A 25,308-nucleotide genomic window follows, 5' to 3' on the forward strand; every position below is an offset into this window, starting at 1 on the left:
GAATCGTCTAATTAGTTGGTTCCTAACATTTTCATAGGAATGAAGGTCAAAATGGTAAAATGGTCTATGTGCTAGCTTAGCAGCTAGATAATTTACTGAATCTAAGATAGCACCAGCTTAGGTAAAGATTGAATATGACCTATTAAGGCTATTTCTAGATAGGGAGGCAATACAAACTTGAAATGTGGTATTTTGAAAAAGGTTGAAATTCATCAAAGAATGTCCAAGATGGTCACACAATTAGAATGAGGGTAAGAAAGAAAATAAGATGAGCGGAAAATTTTGGGGTGTTTACACAATTTCACCTTTTATATCATGAATATGTCGCCATCATACGTTTTACTTTTGAGTCATCCTTGGATCCATGTTGCAGATGTGGTCCCTTCAATTGTTCACCAATGTATAAATTGGATCTGCAACACTGAAACCTTCACTATCCATGTTGATGATCCCAAGGAAAAGTGAACATTTGTTTGCCCATGCATGGACATCCAACTTTTTATTTGCATCTACTTGCCATTTGTGTATGTGTATTTGTGACTTCAAGTCTTTAATTCATGGCCATATTTCAGCACAACACCCACTTTCTAAAGGATGTCTTCCAAGACAGCCAGCATATAAGTCAATTTGTCCTTGTTCATCTTTTTCTCTTAGGAAACTACCCAAGAAACAGTTAAAAGTAAGAGAACAACATAAATTCAAGCTGATGAGTTTGAATCCATCAATTAGAATTGCCAAAATTTGTGCATATTCAAATGAAGAATTAGCTTTCACCCTTATTTGTGACTCCGCTGGCTCAATAATGACACCAATGAGAATCCAAAAAACTTGCAAATTGACTCAAGTCTTTTAACAAATGAGAGGAAGAAAATTCTTGACTTCCTCACAAGTCATCAAGAAGCCTTCTTATGGGCGTGCAGTGATATGCGAGTGTTGGATGGATCCACAATTGGTTGACCATCAATTATCCCTTAAGCGCTAATGAAATGAGAGAAAGAAAGTTATTGACTTCCTCACAAGTCATCAAGAAGCCTTCTTAGAGACTTGCAATGATATGTTAGGGTTGGATCCACAATTGATTGAGCATCAATTGTCTCTTAATCCCAAAAGAAAATCATTCAAGCAAAATCTAAGGAAGTTGGATCCCATATTAGAAAACCAAGTCAAAACGGCTTCAAAGATTTGTTGAAAGTAGAATTTATCAATCTCATTGACTACCTTGAGTGGTTGGCTAATATTATGGTTGTCTCCAAGAAAAATGGCAAGGTCTGTCTTTGCATTGATTTTATAGATCTCAACAAGGTCATGCCAAAAGATGATTTCGCACACCCATCATTGGTTTACTGGTTGACAATACTGCCAATTACATAAAATGTTCTTTATAGGCATGTGTTCTAGGTTCAATCAAATCAAGCTAGCTGCAAGGACCAACTAAAGAGTTTTCCTCACAATATGAGACACCTTTTGTTATACAATAATATCATTTTGGCTAAAGAATGTTGTAAGAACTTATGAGAGTTATACCAGTTATTTTTCGTTACCAGTTATCAACAACACAAGACAGAAGTAGAGAACACACATTCTAGCGTAGTTCAATCCCTAGGGACCAACACTCACAAGACAACCGAAGGGCCATGAATTTATTGATGCGCGTGGACTTACCATGATGAAAGGAACAACTCCTTTCCTCAAACGAAAATTACAGCTCACAGAGATATTTTAATAGGTGTACAAACATTTCCATTATTGTCCACACTCTTGTTGTTCACAAGTATTTGCATTGTTGCTGTTTTCACTTGATATGCTGACTCTGCATTATCAGCTTTTATTTGCATTATTCGTCCATTTGGACTTCATCCTTTCCTTTTAAAACATGAAATTTTTGGCAGAAGGCGAGATTCTTCTTGTTGGTCGGTATCAGCCCCAACTTGCCTATCCTTTAAAGTGTGCTAACATGGGGAACTTTTGAGCTAAAAATTCTCAACAACTCTACTTGAGTGAAGAGAGAGGGAGAGAGATTGGTCTGCAATCATACTCTGAGTGAACCAAAAATGCAATTGGCACGCATTGGGTGTTGGGAACTTTGTTAAACTCTATTGTTTCTTTCTTTAAAATGTATATAGGTTCAATATAGAACAGAGAGCACGGGGCAGGGTCAGAGGTAAGTGTCGCACAAAGCCCATTATAAGACCTCATTTTTAATGATTGAATTTGAGTAACTTTGCATCTAATTATATAGATCAGCCCCACAAAACCCCGGTCACTGCCCCAAGGCCGACTGAAAAATTGTTACCTATATATTTAGTTTTTTATAGACAAAAACTATATTTAGTTTTTTATAGACAAAAACTTCTGGTTCCACCCCTGGCGCAAGGCTCATAGCTTCTTGAGCATTAAGGTTAGAGAATTTAACAAAGGTGTCAAAAATCACACTATTGAAGGCCCTGCCAAAAAATCCAATTTTAGAAATTGTAAGAGCTGCAGAATATCAGGCTTTTCGACACTCAGTTTCAACAGTTCGGACCAAACTAGGTTCTGCTGAACCCCAGATCAGGGTACCAACCAGATGTCCCCTCAAATGCAGCTTCTTTTATATATATATATATAAATACAAGGTTTGAACCCCAAAAAGTGCCATCCAAACATGGCCTTCGGTGGGTGACACCTACAAAAAAGTTGTACAGTTGAGAATATATAATGCACCAATTAGTTCCAATAGTGATCCACACCCTCTTCGGGAGCTTTCTTGTTGAAAGTGGGAGATGGAAAATAAATCACAAATCAGCATAACACAGCACAACGCCACAAGCCCCTCTTTGGTTATCCTCCATGCATCTGTTAGAAAAGATAAAAATTAACTGACAAAATTAGCTAGTAAGACAAGATAAAATAATTTCTTGATGAATAGCAATCCAGCCTAGCAACCCTATAATCCCTTTCTGAAGGTAAAGTTTAAAACCAATAAGGATTAGTTGCAGATGAGAATGGATGAAGGACTTATCCATTCTTTATAATCTTCGCAAACTCAAATTAATTTTGGTTTGCCAGTACCTGATGCTAGAAAAACATTTCGTTCATGAATTAATAAGGAAAGATCAATAGAATATTGTTTATCAGTATAGGATCTGTAACTGAATGAAACATGTAATACAACGATTCGAGCTACGCAGCCATCTGAAGACTGAAGAACTAATACATGCTGAAATATATAATGGCTGGTTTGATTGTATGTTAAAAAACCAAGGAAAGATGTCATTCTATCCTGTCAACTTGGAGGCGTTTCCCAACAGAAGCTATTGTTCCCTGTAAAATGTCAAGCATTAAAAAACAAGAATGAGATGCAACATGTTCAGAGGACATGAAACTAAGTAACAATCAGAATAGTGTACATGCCTGTCGGAAATTGAGAGATCTACTGTAGTTAATTTGTGGCAACAGATAACATCCACTCAGTACAAGAACAAGGTTGATCCTCTATAATAGAACTCACCTTGCAGTCCATCCAAATGCTCGTCGTCTACCATGGACATTGTTTTTACTCTTATTTTGTCATATCTTCAGTCATTTCATGTTTGCTGTCTATCAAGCTTTGTCAAGACTCAAGGGTTCACCCGTAGACTCTTCATAGATGAAACAAGTAGAAGAAAACTGTGTCTGAATAGAGTAGATGCATGATCAGCCATATGAAACAATGGACTCTACGGCAAGTTAGATTCACATTTTATGTGCACTTAAATTCACCACTTTTTCTGTATCATGGAAAGTTCCAGTTCTACCACTTTTCCTGTTAAGCCCGTCAACGAGGAATATCCCAATTTGAAACAATGAGCAACAAGAAAGGAACTAGCTATTATATATACATAGGATATGCACATAAGAACTCTTCAGCAATCCCAACTGCTACTTTAAGGAACATTGTCAAGAACACAAAACCAAACAAAGCTAGATGTGAGCCCAAAACTTCTTGCTTAAAGAGGACGCAAAGAATACCACCAAAGAATAGCTGTCGTAGAACTGCAGTTAAGGCTTAAGCTCACCCAGATAATGCAATTTGAAACAGGGTGATTACTAGTGACATTTGTCAACACAATGGTTCGCTTGTAGACTCACAATCCAAATTGGTACCCAAGAGAAATGATAATCAAAACTTTCAGCACAAATGTGTGTAGTGTAGACTGAAAAACATCCAGTTCTACTACTAGCTTCTACCTGGATAGGAAATTTGAACTAATATCATATACCACTGCAACGAATATCACGTCTTTTTTGAAGAAGACCTGATATCAACGCATTTTTTTGCATTTTGATCACATCTTTTGGTGTTACTTTTACGTTATTTGTCTTTAAAGTTTAGAAGTTAGGTTAAATTATTTATCTTTATACATTACTAACATTGCCACAAATATCGCCCTTAGAAAAATCTCGGCATAGTTTTTCTCGGGTATCTTTCAGCAAAGTTCTTCTCGAGAAAATCTTGACAATTTTTTAAAATTAAAAAATCATAAAAACATTAAAACTAAAAAAAATGAAAAATATTAAAATCTCAAGAAAAAATCGTGATAAATTCGTCAGAAATTCACGAGATTTTTATTTTTGGCAAGATTTTCCAAATCTCAAGATTTTTTCCTATTCTTTCGTTTTATTTCATTTTCTGGTAAAGATCGCGTGATTTTCAAAAACCTCATGATATTTGTGACATTTATTACAGAAACATGATTTTTATCATTTTCTCTAGTTATCATTTATGTTTTCTTATTAATTTCTCATTTATCTTATTTTTATCTAATTTTTAGGAACTTTTTAAATTACCAAAATTTTTCTGAAATTTTCTCATGGAAAACAACTTTGCTGAAAAATACTTGAGAAAAACCTCACCCTTAAGAACCCAAGAATGATAGTTATCACAATGTCATATACCAACAATTTGCAAAACAGTAAATTACAATTAAGAAGAGAGATAAACATTTAAGTTCTAAAACCGTCCAAATTCACACATAAATCATGTGGTGGATTGCAGATTGAAAAGCAATATCTATTGTGATTCATACATAAATCTTTGTACATCTTCTTTCTAATACCATAGCTCTATATCCTCTTGTTTATTCATCTTGGTAGATAGAAATTGACAATATTTCTAACAAGCCAAAAAGAGAAGAAAGAAAACACTACCTGCTGAACGCCTGAAACCATACCTACAACATAAAAATGGCATCAATGAGCAGGTTCCCGCCAAGAGGATAAGGCACACCCCGTAAAGGAATAAGGACAACTTATTTGTCATACAACATAAACGAATATAAATAAACACAAAGTTCAAGTAGATAAAGAAAGATAGTATCTGCCTGTGATTGGCCACGCAAACAGAAAAACTATAGGACCATTGAGGATATAGCTCACGTAAAATCTAGGATATCATTGTCAATATGAATTTCAGCATATGATTTGCTCAACAAAATGTTGATTTAGCCGCATACATGAAAGCATAAATGGACAATAGCAACACGGATTGGCAATCTAGAATACATTCTCAAAAAAAGCACAGCTTCAATTTTTTCCCTAAGCCATCAGAAGAGGCCCTACCATCACATGTTTACTTCGGCAGGCCTTCAGTAAGCAAAACTTTTGAGATCTCCATTGCCCATTGCAAGTTTCCACCTTCGACCATGTGCTAAGACATAAACAGTTATTGGCCAGGATCCATCTCATCCTTCAACTTGGTGGTACTAACAAGGTGCACCTACCAAATGAACAAGGCCATTTATGAGTTCCTCGGAAATTATGCTATATAAGAAACTTAGGTTTCTTTACCATGACAAATCAAAACATCTAGATGAGCTTTTCACAAGCCAAGAGTTTCACCTATGAACCATTATTCGTGACCAAGGTTGAAAAAGCACACAAATCAATGGTGGGCCGTCAACCAATATGTGTCTGTGACACAGAGAGAGGAAGATAGAGAGTGTCTCTGTGTGTGTGTGTGGTGTGTTCAACTGGATAGATGGAAGAAATTTCCCTTTCCACCACAAATTACACTAGTCATTGTCGGGGTTAGGTATCAAAATGGGAAGTCAGCATAGTTGACACTCTTTTTGGCCAGCATCTATAATGTGGACAAATCCAGCATCGCAAGCGATTAAGGGCCTACAACTGCTCTAACATGTCCAAATTGAGCATCACTGCAGTGTGAAATCAGTGACCAGGAAATTCTGCAAACATCAATTATTGACTGTGACCAGGAAATTCTGCAAACATCAATTATTGACTCCATAGTTATAGAGTCCAAAATTCTCCCTAAGCACTGTATCTTGACATCATTAAGACGACAGAACTGATTAAATCACATCGTGTAAGCAAACATGCTGGTATAAGACTTAAAATCACAGAAAATCTTGGATATCTTTATATGTTAGTAATGTTAAAACATATAAATAATCGATTATCACCATAAGAAGATGAATATCAGTTTTCGTCAAAAAAAGGGTACAAGTTTTGAAATAGAAAAGTTGTTCAGAACACCAGAAGAGCTTTGAAGCAGACCATTTTGGATGAAAGAAGCTACAGGTGGACTTAAACTGCTTTGGAATTTCAGGATATTTATAAATTGGCATTGGTGAAGAAAATGTCTAACTTGAACTAAAACTCAACTAGGTCAACCTCTTGTCTGTAAAGCTCAGGAAAGTTAGAAATGCATCAATGGAGAAGATGTTAGGCTGTCCATGACATAATGGCAAAAGATAGACATTTGATGATGGCCAGGTCAAACACCAAATTTCTCCAATCAAGAAGAGTGTTATGTAATGCAATTAAACTAATCTGTAGACAGGTTAGTTTCATATAAGAAAAATATATGACACTCCAGCAAGAAATGATCAACAGCTAAAACATAAATGTAAAAGACTAATTTTCGTGCACAAGAAACTTTCAAGGATGTAGTTCCACATTGAATAGACATTATTATAAGGAAGCTGATGGCTACCAAGTAGCTATTGTCCTTCCCCCCTGTTCTAATTCTCTGTCTGAAGCACACAGAGTAACACAAAGCCCAGCTTCAAAAGTAATTTCATTCGTCATTAGGCTTTTAATTCCCCTTAAGGTGTATATATATGTATCTTGTGCGAAACGTAAAAGACATAAACAAGGCTGTGTTAGGCCCATGCCTAACAATTCCCCCCACATCATCCCCCCCCCCCCCCTCTCTCCTCGAGAACACCCTGTCCTCAAGGTGTAAAACCTGGGAAGCGCCTGGCAATCTCCTCCGCAGGCTCCCAGGTTGCTGGCATGTCTTCATTGTGATTCCATTCAAATAGCCATTCAGTGGTGCAGGGATCGTCATTTTTTCTGTTTCTGCAGATGCCCAGATGCCTGAAGGGTTGAGGTGTGGTCTGCTACTCAACAATGGGAAGAGAAGCTATTGTGTGGGTGGATGGGAGCAGACCTTCAGTTTTGAGACATGAAAGACAAGATGAATGTTACTTCCTTCAGGGAGCAGCAGTTTATAGGCTCTAATCTTCCTGACGATCTTATAAGGTCCGCTGTAAAGAGGGGAAGCTTATTGTATCCTTTGGGTAGGCGAAACCCTGCACCATGAGTGGGCCTGCGCAAGCATACCCAGTCACCTTCTTCAAAGTGCTGTTCGTGATGCCTGCAGTTGTATGGGAGGACCTTACGATTGCGAGCAGCTGGTAGGTGTTCCTTTAGGTCCTTAAGCACTGCATCTTGACATATGAGTTGAGTGTCAACCTCTTGTTCCCTGGCAGTCCCTGGATGGTAGCGACAAACGTTGGGAGGAGGCCTGCCATAGACAGCTTCAAAAGGAGTGGTCCTGGTGGATGAATGCCAGCTGGTATTGTAGGAAAGGAGTGGTCCTGGTGGATGAATGCCAGCTGGTATTGTAGGAAAACTCTGCCCATGGTAAGTGATCTACCCACAATCAGGGTCTCTGCCCTGCAAAACAGCGTATGTTTCAAGACAATGATTTACAACCCCCGTTTGCCCGTCCGTCTGCGGGTGGTAAGTTGTGTTCATCTGCAGCCCTGTGCCCTGCATGCAGAAATACTCTTTCCAAAAGTTGCTGAGGAAGACAGGGTCTCTATCACTGGTTATTGTCTGTGGCATTCCATGCAGCTTTCCCATGTTTTGGTGGAAAGTGATGGCCACAATCTTCGCGGTATAAGGATGAAACAGGGCAACAAAATGGGCGTATTTTGAGAAGCTGTCTACCACAACCACCATGACTGATTTGCCTCTGGATGGGTAATCTTTCTACAAAACCCATGGAGATGTCCTCCCATATGAGATTGGGTGTGGGAAGAGGCTGTAGCAGTCCAGTGGGCCTCATGGTTTCGTATTTATTCCTTTGCAGACGTCGTGGGCCCATATGAAATCAATGACAGATCGCTTCATCGCTGGCCAATAGAAAGTTTGGCGCATCCTCAGCAGCTCTTTCATTGTGATAGTGCTCCAAGAGCACTTGAGGTAGCCATGTTTCTAGTGGTACATATATACACCCTTTATGATACAAATAAGGCGACTTCCATTTATAGCCATATACCTTGAGAGGGTTGGCTGCTAACTGATCCTTAAGTTGGTGAACAGAAACAGTTCCCTGTTGTGCCGATAGGATCTGATCCAACAGCTGAACTTGCACTTAAGACAAAGTTAGCAAGTTGTGCATTGGTGGTGGTACTGACCTGGAGAGGTTGTCGTCTGCTGCATTTTCCTTTCCTTTACGGAAGTGTACCTCGAAGTCGAAGCCTATTAACTTGAGGAGCCATTTCTGCAATGCTGGTGTCAGTGCTGGTTGTTGCAGGCAATACTTGAGACTTTGATAATCTGTTAGCACCACGAATCACTGTCCCAAAAGATTATGCTTTCACTTGAGGATTGCGAGGATGATGGTGATCAACTCCCTTTCATAGGCTGACTTGCTGCAGAAGGTGACTCCAATTGCTTTACTGAAATAGGCTACAGGGTGGCTGTTCTGGCTCAAGACAGCACCCATGCCTATGTCTGATGCATCCGACTCCACAGTGAATGGCTGCTGGAAGTTAGGCAATTGCAAGACAGGCACTGTGGTGACTGTCTGCTTCTGCCGTTGGAAGGCCTGATCTTCCTTCTCAGTCCACACGAATTTTCCCCTTTTTGTCAAGTCAGTAAAGGGAGCAGTTCTCGTGCCATACCCATAGACAAACCTGCGATAATATCTGGTGAGTCCCAAGGATGTGCGCAGTTCTCTCATGCCCAGACTGATAACGTGGCCCAGGTATGAGATCTCCCTGTTCCAAATGAGCAATTTGAGGACTTAGCGTGAAGCTAGTTCTGCTCCAACATGTTAAGCACAACTCGTAGATGTTGTAGGTGGTCTGCCTCTTCACTACTGTCGAGGATATGGTCGAAAACTACCAAGACAAAGCATTGCAAGTAGGGGCGGAACAAGTCATTCATCAATGATTGAAAGGTCGAGGGTGCATTCATTAGCCCGAAGGGCATGACAGTGGACAGTGAACTTGTGTAGCAGTAGGGCCTGGATTTCACCGATTTTGCCCCTTGATGCAGTTCTATGTGATGCTTATGTTGTCGTCAAGTGGGCAAACTGGTGGTTGGCGAGAAGACTTGCTGAAATTCCTAGAGTAGAATGTCCAAGAGCTGGGATACAGAGGTCTGTCCGTTGTGGTCGGGGTTCACTGGTCTCCTGTTTCAATAGTAGCAAAAGGTAGTTGTTGGTCCTTTGAGTAGACGCATGGCTGATTTTACTTTGCATACCTTCCTAGGAGCCGCCTCGAGTGTTAATTTCTCCTCTCCTAGGCTGCAGAATTGCATGTTCATGCCAATGAAATCCCGGACCACGTCCCTAATGACGTGCAGCCATCGGATTCCCAAGACCAAGTTGGCTCCAACCACTGCGAGTATGTACAGTTGGATGGGGAAGTTGTAGCCCTGTATTTCAAGCATTTCCTGGTCGCATCTACCCCTGCACTTGAGGGTACTGCCGTCCCCAACCACTACATCGAAGACGGGCTGCATCTCCACACTGCATCGCAAAGCACAGACAGATTTCTCACAAATGAAGTTGTGTGTTGATCCAGTGTCGATCAACACACTTACCTTACTGCCACGCAATCGTCCTTCAATTCTCATCAACTGGGGAACCTTATCCCTTGTGAGTGCATGCAAGGATATCTCCGGCAGTGCCTCTTCTATCGAAGTTTTTGTGTCTTCAGCTGTGCCAAATGTCAAGAAACTTGATCCTAGGTCTATCAAAGGTGTCTTTGTTGGATACTCTCCTACGCAAAAAGGATACAAATGTATTGATCCTATTACTGGTCGAGTTTATGTTACGAGAGATGTTACCTTCTTGGAACATGCCCCTTACTTTGGTGAGAATCCTCTTCAGGGAGTGCAGTCTGGGGGCAGGGAAGAGTATTCTTAGAGACAGGAACTTCAGTTTATAGATTTTTTGGACTACAAGAAAGCAGAATCGCTTACTACTGTTGATGTGCCTGAGAAGGAGGAAAGGTGTGACACTAGCATTGAGAAGGAAGGCCCTCGGTTGTTTGGACAGTTCTACTCTAGACGAGGTACTCGGACAGAGATAATGACGTGTGATGCTAGATCTACTTCCAATCCCAATGCCACTCCTTCCCTGGATGAACCAAGTTCTACCGTGGAGACCGTGGAGACTCATGATGAGGTTGAAAAGAAGAATGAAGATCTTCCCATTGCCCTGAGAAAGGGTGTCAGGTCATGTACTCAACACCCCATTGGTAATTTTTTTTTTTATTCCAGACTTGAAAAAGATTACAAGTGTTTTGTTTCTACTCTTTCTTTGGTTGTGATCCCCAGGACTGTTGCTGAAGCTCAAAGTGACTCCAAGTGGGCTGATGCAATGAAAGAAGAAATAGATGCCCTGAGAAGAAATATGACATGGGAAGTGGTGAAGATTCCTGATGCCGCTCACTTAGTTGGATCCAAATGGGTGTATACCATCAAGTACAAACCAGATGGGAGTGTTGAAAGATATAAAGCTCGACTTGTGGCCAAGGGATTTAGCCAGAAATATGGAATTGATTACTTGGAAACCTTTGCTCCTGTTGCGAAAATGAAGACTGTGAGAGTGGTTATATCTCTAGCTGTGATGAAGGAGTGGAAGATGTATCAACTGGATGTTAAGAATGCATTCCTCAATGGTGACCTCGAAGAAGAAGTATATATGCATATGCCTCCAGGATATGAAGAACCAGAAAAATGTTGTAAGCTGAAAAAGGCCTTATATGGCCTTCAGCAATCTCCCAGAGCGTGGTTCGAACGACTGAGAAGAGTGATGATACGTCATGGATACAAACAAGAAAATGAAGATCACACTCTGTTTGTGAAGAAGAAGGAGAGCAGGGTTACTCTCCTGCTGGTCTACGTAGATGACATGATTGTCACAGGAGATGATGAGGAGGAGATTATCAAGCTAAAAGGGTTACTGGCTACAGAATTCGATCTCAAAGATCTTGGCAAGCTAAGGTATTTTCTTGGTATGGAGGTTGCTAGGTCTAGTACTGGTCTTGTACTAAACCAAAGGAAATACACATTAGATCTGCTGGAAGAAACTGGTAAATTGGGATGTAGACCTACTCCTACCCCATTTGACACTGGGCACAAGTTGAGTCTTAGAGATGGAGAGCCTCTCTGTGAAGAAGACAAGGGAAGATATCAACGTCTGGTTGGGAAGTTGATTTATCTTACCCTCACGAGACCTGATATCACCTTTGCGGTGAATGTTTTGAGCCAATTCATGCATGCACCAACCGATGCACATCTGAAGGCTGTGGACAGAGTGAAGAAAAATCCTAGCAAGGGACTCCTGTATGTGAAACAAGAGACTGTGGAAATCGAGGGATATTCTGATGCGGATTGGGCAGGTTGTGGTGATACCAGACGATCTACTACAGGGTACTGTGTCTACTTGGGAGGAAACCTTGTTGTATGGAGGAGCAAGAGACAGGATGTTTGCTCTAGATCTAGTGCAGAGGCAGAATATAGGGCAGTTGCTATGGGAGTGTCAGAGTTACTATGGTTGAAGATATTGCTGACTGACATTGGAATAGAGATTGAAGAACCTATGAAGATGTACTATGATAACAAGTCTGCAATCAACTTAGCCAACAATCCTATTCTTCACGACAGAACAAAACATGTTGAAATTGATCGTCACTTCATTCGGGAAAGAATTGATGCGAAAGAGTTGATCTTACCTTACATGAAGTCTGAAGACCAAACTGCTGATGTTCTGACGAAAGCTCTTCCTTCAGCTTCATTTGAGAGGAATGTATCCAAGTTGGGCATGTTTGATATGTATGCCCAATTTGAGGGGGAGTGTTGATAGATCGTATGTTTCGGGCCCGGATCCATACCCGACCCGCCTTGTAGCCCGTTTTGGGCACTACTTAAGTCATGTAACCCTAATCCTTATGTGTTAATGATAATCTAAGGAGAGAGAGAGTCTGGCTGCTAGTGGGCACCAACTCCTCCTCATTCGTGGTTTTTCTCCCTCGTGTTGAGGGTTTTCCACGTTACATTGTGATCGTTGTTTCTCTTCCTCTTCTTGTTCGTATTTCTACAAGCCCGAAGGGCATGACAGTGAACTCGTGTAGCAGTAGGGCCTGGATTTCACCGATTTTGCCCCTTGATGCAGTTCTATGTGATGCTCATGTTGTCGTCAAGGGGGCAAACTGGTGGTTGGCGAGAAGACCTGCTGAAATTCCTAGAGTAGACCGTCGAAGAGCTGGGATACAGAGGTCTGTCCGCTGTGGTCGGGGTTCACTGGTCTCCTGTTTCAATAGTAGCAAAAGGTAGTTGTTGGTCCTTCGAGTAGACGCATGGCTGATTTTTCTTTGCATACCTTCCTAGGAGCCGCCTCGAGTGTTAATTTCTCCTCTCTTGGGCTGCGGAATTGCATGTTCATGCCAATGAAATCCCAGACCACGTCCCTAATGACGTGCAGCCATGGGATTCCCAAGACCAAGTTGGCTCCAACCACTGCGAGTATGTACAGTTGGATGGGGAAGTTGTGGCCCTGTATTTCAAGCATTTCCTGGTCGCATCTACCCTTGCACTTGAGGGTACTGCCGTCCCCAACCATTACATCGAAGACGGGCTGCATCTCCACACTGCATCTTAAAGCACAAACAGATTTCTCACAAATGAAGTTGTGTGTTGATCCAGTGTCGATCAACACACTTACCTTACTGCCACGCAATCGTCCTTCAATTCTCATCAGCTGGGGAACCTTATCCCTTGTGAGCGCATGCAGGGATATCTCCGGTAGTGCCTCTTCTATCGAAGTTTTTGTGTCTTCAGCTGTGGGGGTTTCTTCTTTGTTAGGGGGCTCCTCCCCTTCTTCAACCAAATACATATGTAACCGCCTGCAATTATGCCCTGGTGCCCATGGGCGATCACAATGGAAGTAGATGCCTTGACACCACTTTTCCATTTGCTCGGGCATCAAACGTCTCACTACTTGTCGAGGCAGGTTGCTAGTCTTAGCTCCAGTTGGTGCATAAGGGAGAGTTTCTACCTTCATTGGACCTTGCTGAATGGTCCTAGTGTCAGGCCAATTCCTGCCGGTCGTGTGCAGTCGTCCATATTTTTCCTCCACTGTGCGAGCGATTTCAAAGCATTCTGACAAGGTTCAAGGTTTTATGATTTATCGCCTATACATCTATTCATATCTCGTCCTTAAGACCTCTAACAAACACCCTGATAAGGACCTCTAGGGGCCAGCCAGGAACCATGTTCGGAAGTGGCTCAAGCTTTGATTGACACTCTACTACCATGCCAATCTGCCTAATTCTCGAGAGCTCGACATTATAATCCAGGTAGGCTGAAGGGCCAAAGCAAGCGGTGATCTCCTTGATGAGGGTCTCCCAATCTGGCTTCCCATGGTGCGAGAGTAGCCATCAATACCAATGGATTGTCGCTCCTTCGAAGTAGACGGCCACTTGATTCACCCTCTCCTCTCTCACAATTCCCTGGCATTTGAAGTACTATTCTAATCGAAACACCTAGCTAATGGGGTCTCTCCAGTGAACCTCAAAAATTCCATCTTTGAAGGTTTCCAAGATTCCCCTACTCCATTCGGCGGCCAGCTATTTCCCCTTCGATCATCGGTCTGCGTCTGCTTTGAACTAAGAGAGCGTTGTGTACCTTGTTGAAGGCTTTCATGAAGCAGGGTCGCCATTGTCTGCTGCTCAGCGATCAGAGTCTCCAGGCGTGTGTCCATTCCATCCTGGCATTAATCCATTAGGTGCATCCACCCCTCCAAGGCCCCTATCGCCGCTTCCACCTGATTCCGATGGTTCTCCATCGCCACCATTGCGTCCCTTGTTGGGATCCTCTCCACCATGGTGTTTGTGCTCTAATACCTTGATAGCTACCAAGTAGCTATCGTCCTTCCTACCTGTTCTAACTCTCTATATTAAGCACACAGAGTAACACAAACCTAGCTTCAAAAGTAATCTTATTCATCATTAGGCTTTTAATTCCCCTTAAGGCTTATATATATGTATCTTGTGTGAGTGGGTGGGTTTATTACATGGCCTAACTAGTGACCCGACCCATGAACTGCCTGTGATTGTTGAAACAAAGACAGAACTAAAAACGTAAAGACATGAACAAGGCTGTGTTAGGCCCACGCGTAACAGAAGGATGAACATTATCCTCACAAAGGCCTTGCAGATGCACATTTTTGAAAAGTCATATTGCAAATTTATTTTCCTTATGCAGCAATTGCATGCTGAATGGTAAAGTAGGTGGTTCAGAGTAGCAAGCAGGTGGCCAATGTGGAACCAGTTCTACCCAAGATTCTGAAAGTACCATTTATCTTGACTCTCAGATATTTAAAACGTTAATTTTCTGAACAAACATAGGAAATGGACTTCTAGGAAACAAAAAAACATAAATTATAAGTTATAACCAATCCACTTGAAAGCAAATGGACCATACACTTACAGATATTGGATGCCAAAGTAATTAATAATATGAGATAAAGATTGTTGTTCCATTTATAGTTGTGCAAAAGCCTGTTGCCCCAAGCTCTCCATTTTTTCAGTTGGTTTCCTAAGTCCCTCTGTATGGTTTGCTAGTTCCATGAGGACCTTCATTCTCTTGAAAGAGACATTACTAGGCTTCAGACCCATGTCAAGCATTTGAAGGAAGCACCTCTCCAAGTCAAGTAGCCTTCCAAGATCACATAGCATGTCAAACAAAATATCTGAGACAAGGATACAAGAACCAAATCCCCTCTCGATCATGTCATTCCAAAGTGTGAGGCCCATTTCTGCTTTCTCCTGCCTGCGAAACATTTTCACGAGGAACATGCATGATTGGATATGAGGTAGGAATCCCGTTCTCATCATCCTCTGGTACAAGATCCATGCACTTGACAAGTTGTTTGACCAATAGAAACACCGGAAGAAGAGATTATAAGTTGTAGCATTTGGAGACACGCCCTTCTCTACCATTTCATCAAGTAATGTATAAGCGTCCCCTAGCCTTCTAGCAATGCAAAAATTCCGTATGGCAGCATTATAAGCAGCTGCATCAGGACCACAACCATGTTCCTGCATTTCTTTGAGAATATCACAAGCCTTATCAGGCTGACCAACCAACCCCAAGCCCCCAACAATACTGGTGTATGTCAGCAAGTCCGGGTAGATCTCCATCTCCCTCATTTCAGCTAGGGTTTTGTAAGCCTTCTCCATTTCCTTGTTCTTGCACAAAACATCGACCAAGCAGTTGTATGAGACTATATCCGGCCTGCACCCCAGCTGAGTCATCTCTTTGAAGAAGCTCTCCGCCTCTTCTACAGTCTTCCAACCAGACAAGAGAATGTTAAACGTGTGAAGATTTGGCCGAAACTCATGCTTCAGGTTGTGGAAGACATTTCTAGCATCATCCATTCTCTTTTCTTGGCAAAGTGTCCTAATCAAGGCATTGAAACAGTCCGTATCAAATTCCCCAGGATAATACTTCCTAAACCTATTGAAGCTCTCAACTGTAGTCCTCACAGAGCACACCTTGGCAATCCTAGCAAGAACCACTTGCATAGTCCTTGTCGTGATCAAGGAACAGTCCTTGCGACGCATCTCCTTCAACAAGCCCCACAACTTGTCAAACTGCCTCATCCTCCCCAAGATGTAAAGCATGTTATCATAAGAATCAGCACTATGAAAGAATCCTCTCCTTCGACCTGCCAGAGAGAAGAACTCCAAAACTTGCAATCCATTACAATGACCAAACCTCGCCTTCCTCAAAACCTCATCGACCAATTGATTAGACAAGAAGATCCCACTCTCCTTCAACAACCTGCCCAACTCATTCTGATCACTGACTTTGCTTTTACATATAATCTCATAAATGGCATCAGCTTCACTCTTTCGATGGATCAAATGAGTACCCTTTTCTGAACTCCCATCCTGATGTCCCACGACCTCAGATGTACAAAAAAGTGAAAAGTGAGAGGCAAAAGAAGCATTGAAACCATTACAATGGGAATTACTGCGGAATGAGCTAAAAGCATGTGGGGACCATGATAATGAAGCAAAGATATCACGAACACTATTTGAGAAAAGGATGGATGACATAGATCTGGCACATGTCTTCACAGTCATGCCTGACTCTTTCAAATATTTATACATTTTGTTATTGCTACGTACACCAAACTGAAAAAATAAGAACAAAGATATGTTAAATTCAAATTAAAATGTTATGAGAGAGAAGAAAAGCAAGAGAACTTCATGCAAAAAGGGAATGAAATAGTTGAAGCACTTGAACATAGTGCACAATCAAAGGAGGCACCCACATTCTCTATCAACAGTCATAAAAATCCAAGTGAAGAATACCACCAAATAAACGCACTTAATGAACTAACTTCAATCACACAACCAATATAATTGGATGGCTCACAAATAGGCACTTGTAAAGCAACTTATGGTACAATGTTCAGAGGAATGCCCAAAGTGTTCATGTTTAGTATGTGTTGAAGTATGTTAGATGGGTCTCGGGACCGGGTCCAGATCCGTATCCAATCCAACTTGTAGCCCTTGTTGGGCATTATTTAAGTCGTGTAACCCTAATCCTTAAGGTGTGAATGAAAGACTAAGGAGAGAGAGTGTCTGGCGGCTAGTGGGCACCGGCTCCTCCTCATTCGTGGTTTTTTCCCTCTTGTTGAGGGTTTTCCACGTTACATCGTGATCGTTGTTTCTCTTCCTCTTCTTGTTCGTGTTTCTACATGGTATCAGAGCCGACGAGTTTGAGAAATTTTTAGGGGTTGTGAAGTTCCAACCCTAATATCTCTCACCGCTACCACGGCCACCACTGCAGCCGCCGCCGCTGCCGCTGCAACAGCCACCGCCGCCGCTGTCGCTGCCACCACCGCCGCTGTACCCAATACCACCGTCGTTGTTTCCGCCGCCGCTGGTGTCACCCTTTGCGCCATCGCAGCCACTCTTGCGGCGTCGCTCTTGCGTTGTAGACCGTCACCGTTGTCCCTTGCACCACTGCCTTTTGCGCCGTCGCCTTGCTTCCTGGAGAAGAAAGAAGATATGCGTGCTTAGGCACTTCCTAGGCTTGCCTCCCCCTATTCACGTCACTTCCTAGGGGTCTTTTGCAAATCCGGTGAAGTACATCCGCCTCTTACCTGCAATATATTGCTTGGTTGATCTTTGATTCCATCTTCTTGTTTTTTTGGCGCCCACCATGCAAGAAGAGGTGGCTGGTCCGTGACTTGGTAGAGGACGTAAAGGAGGAGAGGAGTGTAACTTGAGGATTGCCTCAACGTCCGCCGGCGCTCCGGCGATCGCATCCCCCTTTCCTTACAAAAGACCGGGGCTAAATTGGTCTTACGGGTGAAGGCTTTCCTCGTCTCAAAGTTGATTTCCTATTCACTTCTATACCTTGATACTTGTTGGGTTTTGCCTCTTGGATCTTGATTCCAGGAAGGAGAACGTGTGGCGCAACCTCTACCCGTGGGAGATTGCAGTCCGAGAGAGAGAAGGAACCGCTTCCGTCGAGCGACATCGACGATCGTTTCCCCCAATCGACATTCCGTTCACTCTTGGGGCTGATTGGGAATCCGGTGAAGATATTACCTCTCTCTCTTTATCGTTCCTTTCTAGATAGAATTTGATTTTTCTCTCGTTCTTGTGATTCTATCCAAGGATATTACTGCCCGTTGGTGCTCTCCGTTGTCACCGGTGCCTCTCTTGTTGTATCATTGCTCGTGCCTCCTGTTGGACTATCTATGATTATGGCAGCTTCTTCATCTATAGACGTGATGGCGGATTGCCGTATGGGAGAGTGGATCATTGACAGTGGCGCTACTCACCACATGACAAGCGATCCTAAGGTCTTTCATGGGTATAAGCTTTCATCAGGAAAGGATCGTGTTTCCCTTGTCGATGGTTCATCTATCTCTGTGGCTGGAAAAGGGAGTCTCCCACTTTTGAACAAGTTCTTAGTCCACAATGCTCTACATGTTCCTCATATTCCCTTGAATCTCTTGTCGGTTAGCAAGATCACGAAGGAGTTAAATTGCGAACTTATATTTTCCGCTGATCGTTGTGTTATGCAGGACTTGGTGACAGGGAAGAGGATTGAGATTGGTCTAGCTTCTGACGGGCTCTATCGTTTACCTATGCGTGCTGCTCAGGCTCTCATGATGCCAGTCAACCAAGCCATGAAGAATAGAGAGGACTCCCTTCAGTTGCTTCTACGTTGGCATGAGCGCCTTGGACACTTGCCTTTTGGCCTTCTTAGACAGTTGTTTCCTGATATATGTTCCAGGTTAGATATGACTATGGTGTCTTGTGATGTCTGTCACCTGGCCAAACATGTTAGGGTTTCATACCCTTTGTCTAGCCATCGGTCTAATGAGGTATTTGCCATGATTCATTCTGATGTGTGGGGGCCTGCAGGGATTCCTTCTTGTCATGGTTTGTAATATTTTATCACCTTTATAGATGATTATTCTCGTAACACTATTGTCTACTTGCTGAAAGACCGTAGTGAAGTTCCTACTGTCATAGAGACTTTCATTGCTTATGTGGAAACTCAATATGGAGCATCTGTTAAGACATTTCGATCTGACAATGCTCGAGAGTATATGTGACAGCCTGTTGATAGCTTCTTTCGAAAAAAGGAAATTGTTCATGAAACTTCATGTAGTTATACCCCTCCTCAAAATGGAGTTGCTGAACGAAAAAATCGTCAGTTATTGAATATGACTCAGGCTCTTCTTTTTCAACGTCATGTTCCAAAAAAGTATTGGGGGGATGTTGTGCTGACCAGTGCGTATCTTATAAACCGGTTGCCTAATTGTGTGTTGAATGGGAAGACGCCTCACTCTCTGTTACCGGGGAGTCGTGAACCTTTCTCTCTTCCACTCAGAGTTTTTGGTTGTGTTTGCTTTATTCACAATCATAGTCCTCACATTAAAAAGCTTGATCCAAGATCTATTAAGGGCATTTTTTTAGGGTATTCTCCCACTCAAAAAGGGTACAAGTGTCGAGACCCTTCCACTGGTCGGGCCTATGTTACCAAAGATGTCACTTTCTTTGAACATGTTTCCTATTTTGGTGAGAATCCTCTTCAGGGGGAGTACTCTATGTCACGAGAAGAGTATTCTTCGAGTCAGGAAATTCAGTTTACAGATTTTTTGGACTACAGGCGTGACTCCGTTGGTCTATCTAGTGAGGTGCATGAACAGGAGAAAAATGGTCCATCTAGTGAGGTGCATGAACAGGAGAAAAATGGAGAGTGTTCCACTGAGGTAGAAGAGAAGTGCAATCGTCTATTTGGGCAAGTTTACTCTATGCGAAGAGTTTGTACAGATGAGATGACAGGTGGTGAGAATTCTACTCCTAATCCAATTAGTCCTTCCCTCGATGACCCAAGTCGTGCGCAGAAGCAACCTGTTGAAGAAGAGATTCAAACTGTTGCTGCTAGTGAAGAGCTTCCCATCGCCCTGCGAAAGGGTGTCAGGTCATGTACTCAACATCCTATTGGTAACTTTGTTTCATATTCTAGACTGAGCAAGGACTACAAATGCTTTGTATCTTCTCTTTCTTTGACTATGATTCCTAGGAATGTTGCTGAGGCTCAGAGTGATCCTAAGTGGACTTATGCAATGTAAGAAGAGATGGAAGCCTTGCGAAGAAACATGACATGGGAAGTTGTAAAGATTCCTGGGGCGGCTCACTTGGTTGGATCTAAGTGGGTCTACACCATCAAGTACAAACCAGATGATAGTGTTGAAAGATACAAAGCTCGTTTTGTGGCCAAGAGGTTTAGTCAGAAATATGGGATTGATTATTTAGAGACATTTGCTCCTGTTGCGAAGATGAAGACTGTCAGAGTCATTATCTCTTTAGCTGTGATGAAGGAGTGGAAGATGTACCAACTTGATGTCAAAAATTTCTCAATGGAAACCTTGAAGAGGAAGTATATATGTGTATACCTCCAGGATATGAGGAACCTGGAAAATGTTGCAAGCTAAGGAAAGCTTTATATGGGCTCAAGCAATCTCCTCGAGCATGGTTTGAACGACTCAGACTTGTCATGAGACAATGTGGATACCATCAAGGGAATGGAGATCATACACTCTTTGTGAAGAGAAATGAGCAAAAGGTTACTATTCTGTTAGTATATGTTGATGATATGATTGTCACAGGTGATGATGAAGATGAAATAATGAAGTTAAAGAAACTGTTGGCGATCGAGTTTGATCTTAAGGACCTTGGTAAGTTGAAATACTTCCTTGGCGTAGAAATTGCTAGGTCTGGGACTAGCCTTGTGCTAAATCAACGGAAGTACACTCTAGATTTGTTAAAGGAGACTGAGAAACTAGGGTGTAGACCAGCTTCTACTCCTCTAGATGCTGGCCATAAGCTAAGTCTTAGAGACGGAGAGCCACTCTGTGAAGAGGCAAAAAGAAGATATCAATGTCTTGTAGGGAAGTTAATTTATCTTACTCTCACTAGACCTGATATTACCTTTGCTGTGAATGTGATGAGCCAGTTCATGCATGCTCCCACAGTGTCCACTTAAAGGCAGTTGACAGGATCTTGTGCTACTTGAAGAGGAACCCTGGCAAAGGTCTCTTATATGTCAAGCAAGACACTCTTGGAATTGAAGGTTATTCAGATGCAGACTGGGCAGGTTGTATTGACACTAGGAGGTCCACCTCTGGCTATTGTATTTATTTGGGAGGGAATCTCATAGTGTGGAGAAGTAAAAGGCAAGATGTTTGTTCGCGTTCCAGTGCTGAAGCATAATACAGAGCTGTTGCTATGGGAGTTTCTGAGCTTTTGTGGCTAAAAGTATTGTTGACTGATATTGGTATAAAGGTTGAAGAACCAATGAAGATGTATTGCGATAACAAGTCCGCAATTAACTTGGTCAACAACCCTGTGCTTCACGACAGAACAAAGCATGTTGAGATTGACCGGCATTTCATTCGAGAGAGAATTGATGCTAAAGAACTTGTACTTCCTTACATGAGATCTGAAGACCAAACGGCTGATGTTTTGACGAAGGCTTTATCTTCGACCTCATTTGAGAGAAATGTATCCAAGTTGGGCATGTTTGATATGTATGCCCAACTTGAGGGGGAGTGTTGAAGTATGTTAGATGGGTCTCGGGACCGGGTCTGGATCCGTATCCGATCCAACTTGTAGCCCTTGTTGGGCATTATTTAAGTCGTGTAACCCTAATCCTTAAGGTGTAAATGAAAGACTAAGGAGAGAGAGAGTCTGGCGGCTAGTGGGCACCGGCTCCTCCTCATTCGTGGTTTTTTTCCTCTTGTTGAGGGTTTTCCACGTTACATCGTGATCGTTGTTTCTCTTCCTCTTCTTGTTCGTGTTTCTACAGTATGTTCCATTAATTCATTTATATAGAGTTAATGAGGGTTCAAGACTTCAAGTGCATGGAACTTTTGAAGTAACCCATCTTTGGATGGGTAAGTTTCCAATCAAGACAGATCCACTACGGCAGTGTACCAGCTGTCTTCCTGGCACTTTTTGTTTCTCCTTCAACCCAGTTGAAGTAATCGATGCAAAATGCCCACATTTATATTCACAGGGGAAAACAAAAATCATCGAAGAAGGATGGTATATCAAATTTATATTTATGTCCTCTGTCACCAACTTTTTTTCTCTCCCCCTTTGTCTTCTTTTTCCTTTTAACAACCAACCTCTCTACCCTAGGACTGACAGATCTTTTAGGGAGAGAAAGGGACATCCAGTCCCATTTGGAACTGGTTTTGCTAAATTTCCTATATATATATATATATATAAGACCATGTAAGTACATTATGAGTTACCAATCAACTTGATTGACGATTTAGAAGGTCTCACATGCAAAATTATATTTTCAAAAGGGTGAGGAAGAGGAAACCTAGTGGCGCCCAAGATCTAGTTTATTCAATGATTGATAATCAGTCAACATAAAAATCAGGTGTCAAGATCCCATCAAGTCAATATCTAATACCCATGCCCACCTCTCTCTCTCTCTCTCTCTCTCTCTCTCTCTGTGTGTGTGTGTGTGTGTGTATATATAATATATATATATACATTAACGTACATGCAATATAGATGAGGAATTGAAATCAGTCGGTCAATGTCCTTTGCCGGATGGGTTTTTTTACATTTTTCAATGTTAAAAATTGTCGCAAATGGTGCATTTCACATTTTTTAATGTTGAAAAATATAAAAAAACCCATACAGCTGGCTGATTTCAATTTCACCATAATATATATATATATATATATATATATATATATATATAGAGAGAGAGAGAGAGAGAGAGAGAGAGAAGGTGGATCCCTCTGACCGGGAGGAATTCCCTCTCATCAAGGCTGCCCAATGCTTCTTTATATGTGTGTGTGTGTGTGTGTGTGTGTGTGCCGAACAAGAGAGAGTGGTAGCCACCATACCCTCATATGTCATACTTAATGGAAATTCTTTGGACCATCAGTTTTAATATTAAACTATGTTACATAGGTATTCCTAAAAGGCTGCCACACCCGTGTTGAAACTGGCACTGGTGCTTCTTCAACAATGCACATCTGATGCGGTGAGTTGGGCCAAAACTGACCATTTCAAATGCACACCTAACTAAACTAGCTCTAATACAAAAATTTATATATAAATATACAAAAATGAGACTTTCAAACTGTTAAATAACTATATAACAAAAGATGTATATACATACACTTATAAATACAACCTCACTGCACACACACCTAATTTTTTTTAAAAGTTGCTGCATTTGCATCCACAGACGCACCAACACCCACACTATGTGACATAGATATTAAGTTGAGAAAAATTGAAAGCCAAGTTACCTTTAAAGAGATAGAAATACCCTTCAAAGGAGGAAACAAATAAGTTTCCTTAGTCAAGAGTCAAGACTTTTTGCTTCTTTTTAGAAGATATTTTGGTCTATTCAAAATACAGCTTAACTTTTATTTTCTTATTTTAATATCCATTATCTAATCTCTTTGAAATTGATAGCCCAAAGTCAAAAGATTCCTATTAAGTTAGGCATATGAGGGTTTCGTAACTATATATATATAAATATATATATATATATATATATATATATATATATATATATATATATATAAACATGGTCACAAATACCGTTTTATATATATATATATATATATCATGGTCACAAATACCGCTTTGGAGTTTTAAAGGGCGAGGCTTTTCTCGGGTATAATACAGCGAGCTTGAAAAAAAAAATGAAAAAAAAAAAGGAAAAGTATGGTAAATTTTTAAAAATTTAAAAAAATCCTAAAAATTAGGGGAAAATAAAATAAAAAAATAACTAATAAGACAATAAGTGTATGATTTTACATATATGTATACTATATGATTATAATTATATGTATAACATAAACACAACAACCATCAATTATTTAGAGCTGCACACCAGTGTGCACCTGATTTCTGGTGTAGCAGCAAATTTACAGTGTGGTCAGCACCCATGTGACAAACCTAGTAATCACGGTGAAGTTCAAAATATGCAGAAAAATTAATGGACACGCTTCAACACGATGTGTGCATTCCATTTAGAGCCCCTTATGTTGGGATTTCTCCCCTCATGGATACACAAAACCAAATGTATATGCCCTAAACAAAACAGGATCATGCTCATGCTAAATCATTGAATTAAACAAAACCTTAAACTTAAAGCGGAAGCGTACCTGAATCCATCTGAAGAATTGGACGGTAGATCGCGGTAGGATCTTCCAGGGTCTTTGCGGCGCGCTTGAGGTCTCTCTCAGATGGGGAAGAGGAAAACCCTAGAAACCAATGTTTCAGGCAACCATTGCATGACCCCAGGGACCACTACCATTTTATAATGAGGACAATTACGAATTCCACCCATCAAAGAGTCCGTAATTGCGTACTGGTATCTATACATTTCAAAATTACCCCATACCATCTAAAATGACGTAATATCCCAAAATTCAATCACTTAAGCGGATATTTACGTTAAGATAGCCATAATGTCTGAAATTTCTAATTGACATATGTCGGCCCACCAAATGATCTTACAATCTCCCACTTGGGCTAAATATGTCTTCATACATTCAGACATTACACAAAACCTTAGGAGCTCATAATTGCTATCTTATTAAACGTCATTTTCACCAATCTCGTCCATGACCATATCAACACAGAACCAAAGCGGCTTTCGGTATAATAAAATTAGCTAAACCTTCAATGATCACAAATGTTAACATAATCAATGACATAGATCTGATATGGATGTATAGCATGAGAATTACATGCAATGTGATTACAACATGTCTATTCTCAACTGGTCCAACTTTAAAACCTTATGGAGATCAAAAAACACAAACACATAAACACAGAATGGAACCAAAGAACCAAAGAATTTTAAACTTTATTCTGCAGAAAACTGAATACGTGTCCATACATAAGAGCAAACAAAATACAAACTCCCACTAAACCAACACATCATCCAAAGGCAACACCCCCATACGAACAACATGTTCATGAAATACCTTAGGTGTTAAACCTTTGGTAAGCGGATTCGCTATCATAGAGTCTGTCCCAATATGCTCTAAAGACACCTGACCATTCTGTATCCTTTCTTTAACAGCCAAAAACTTAATGTCGATGTGCTTCGACTTTGACAAACTGCGGCTGTTATTAGAGTACATGACTGCTGAATTACTGTCACACAATAACCTAAGTGGTCTTTCAATATCATTCACAATGCGCAGCC

At 41.2% G+C, this 25,308-nt stretch overlaps 1 protein-coding gene and 1 long non-coding RNA gene across 2 annotated transcripts; both read right to left on the reverse strand.

Annotated features, from left to right (window-relative positions):
• Positions 1 to 2,569: 2,569 nt before the first annotated feature.
• LOC126410096 (uncharacterized) lies at positions 2,570 to 7,158 on the reverse strand. Its single transcript, XR_007573490.1, has 2 exons — positions 5,581 to 7,158; positions 2,570 to 5,192 (listed from the first exon to the last, which is right to left on the reverse strand). It is a non-coding gene; the product is annotated as an uncharacterized LOC126410096 (long non-coding RNA).
• A 7,887-nt stretch (positions 7,159 to 15,045) lies between these two features.
• On the reverse strand, positions 15,046 to 16,714 carry LOC116254054 (putative pentatricopeptide repeat-containing protein At1g02420). The gene has a single exon (XM_031629107.2). The coding sequence runs from the start codon at positions 16,683 to 16,685 to the stop codon at positions 15,051 to 15,053; it is 1,635 nt and encodes a 544-aa protein (XP_031484967.1). The 5' UTR covers positions 16,686 to 16,714; the 3' UTR covers positions 15,046 to 15,050.
• Positions 16,715 to 25,308: the final 8,594 nt, after the last annotated feature.

This window comes from Nymphaea colorata, chromosome 5 (assembly GCF_008831285.2).
Source record: "Nymphaea colorata isolate Beijing-Zhang1983 chromosome 5, ASM883128v2, whole genome shotgun sequence".
Classification (NCBI taxonomy): Eukaryota; Viridiplantae; Streptophyta; class Magnoliopsida; order Nymphaeales; family Nymphaeaceae; genus Nymphaea; species Nymphaea colorata.

Bases quoted from the DNA above. Each gene is read 5' to 3' on its own strand.
- LOC116254054 (XM_031629107.2), bottom strand. From the start codon at position 16,685: ATGTATAAATATTTGAAAGAGTCAGGCATGACTGTGAAGACATGTGCC.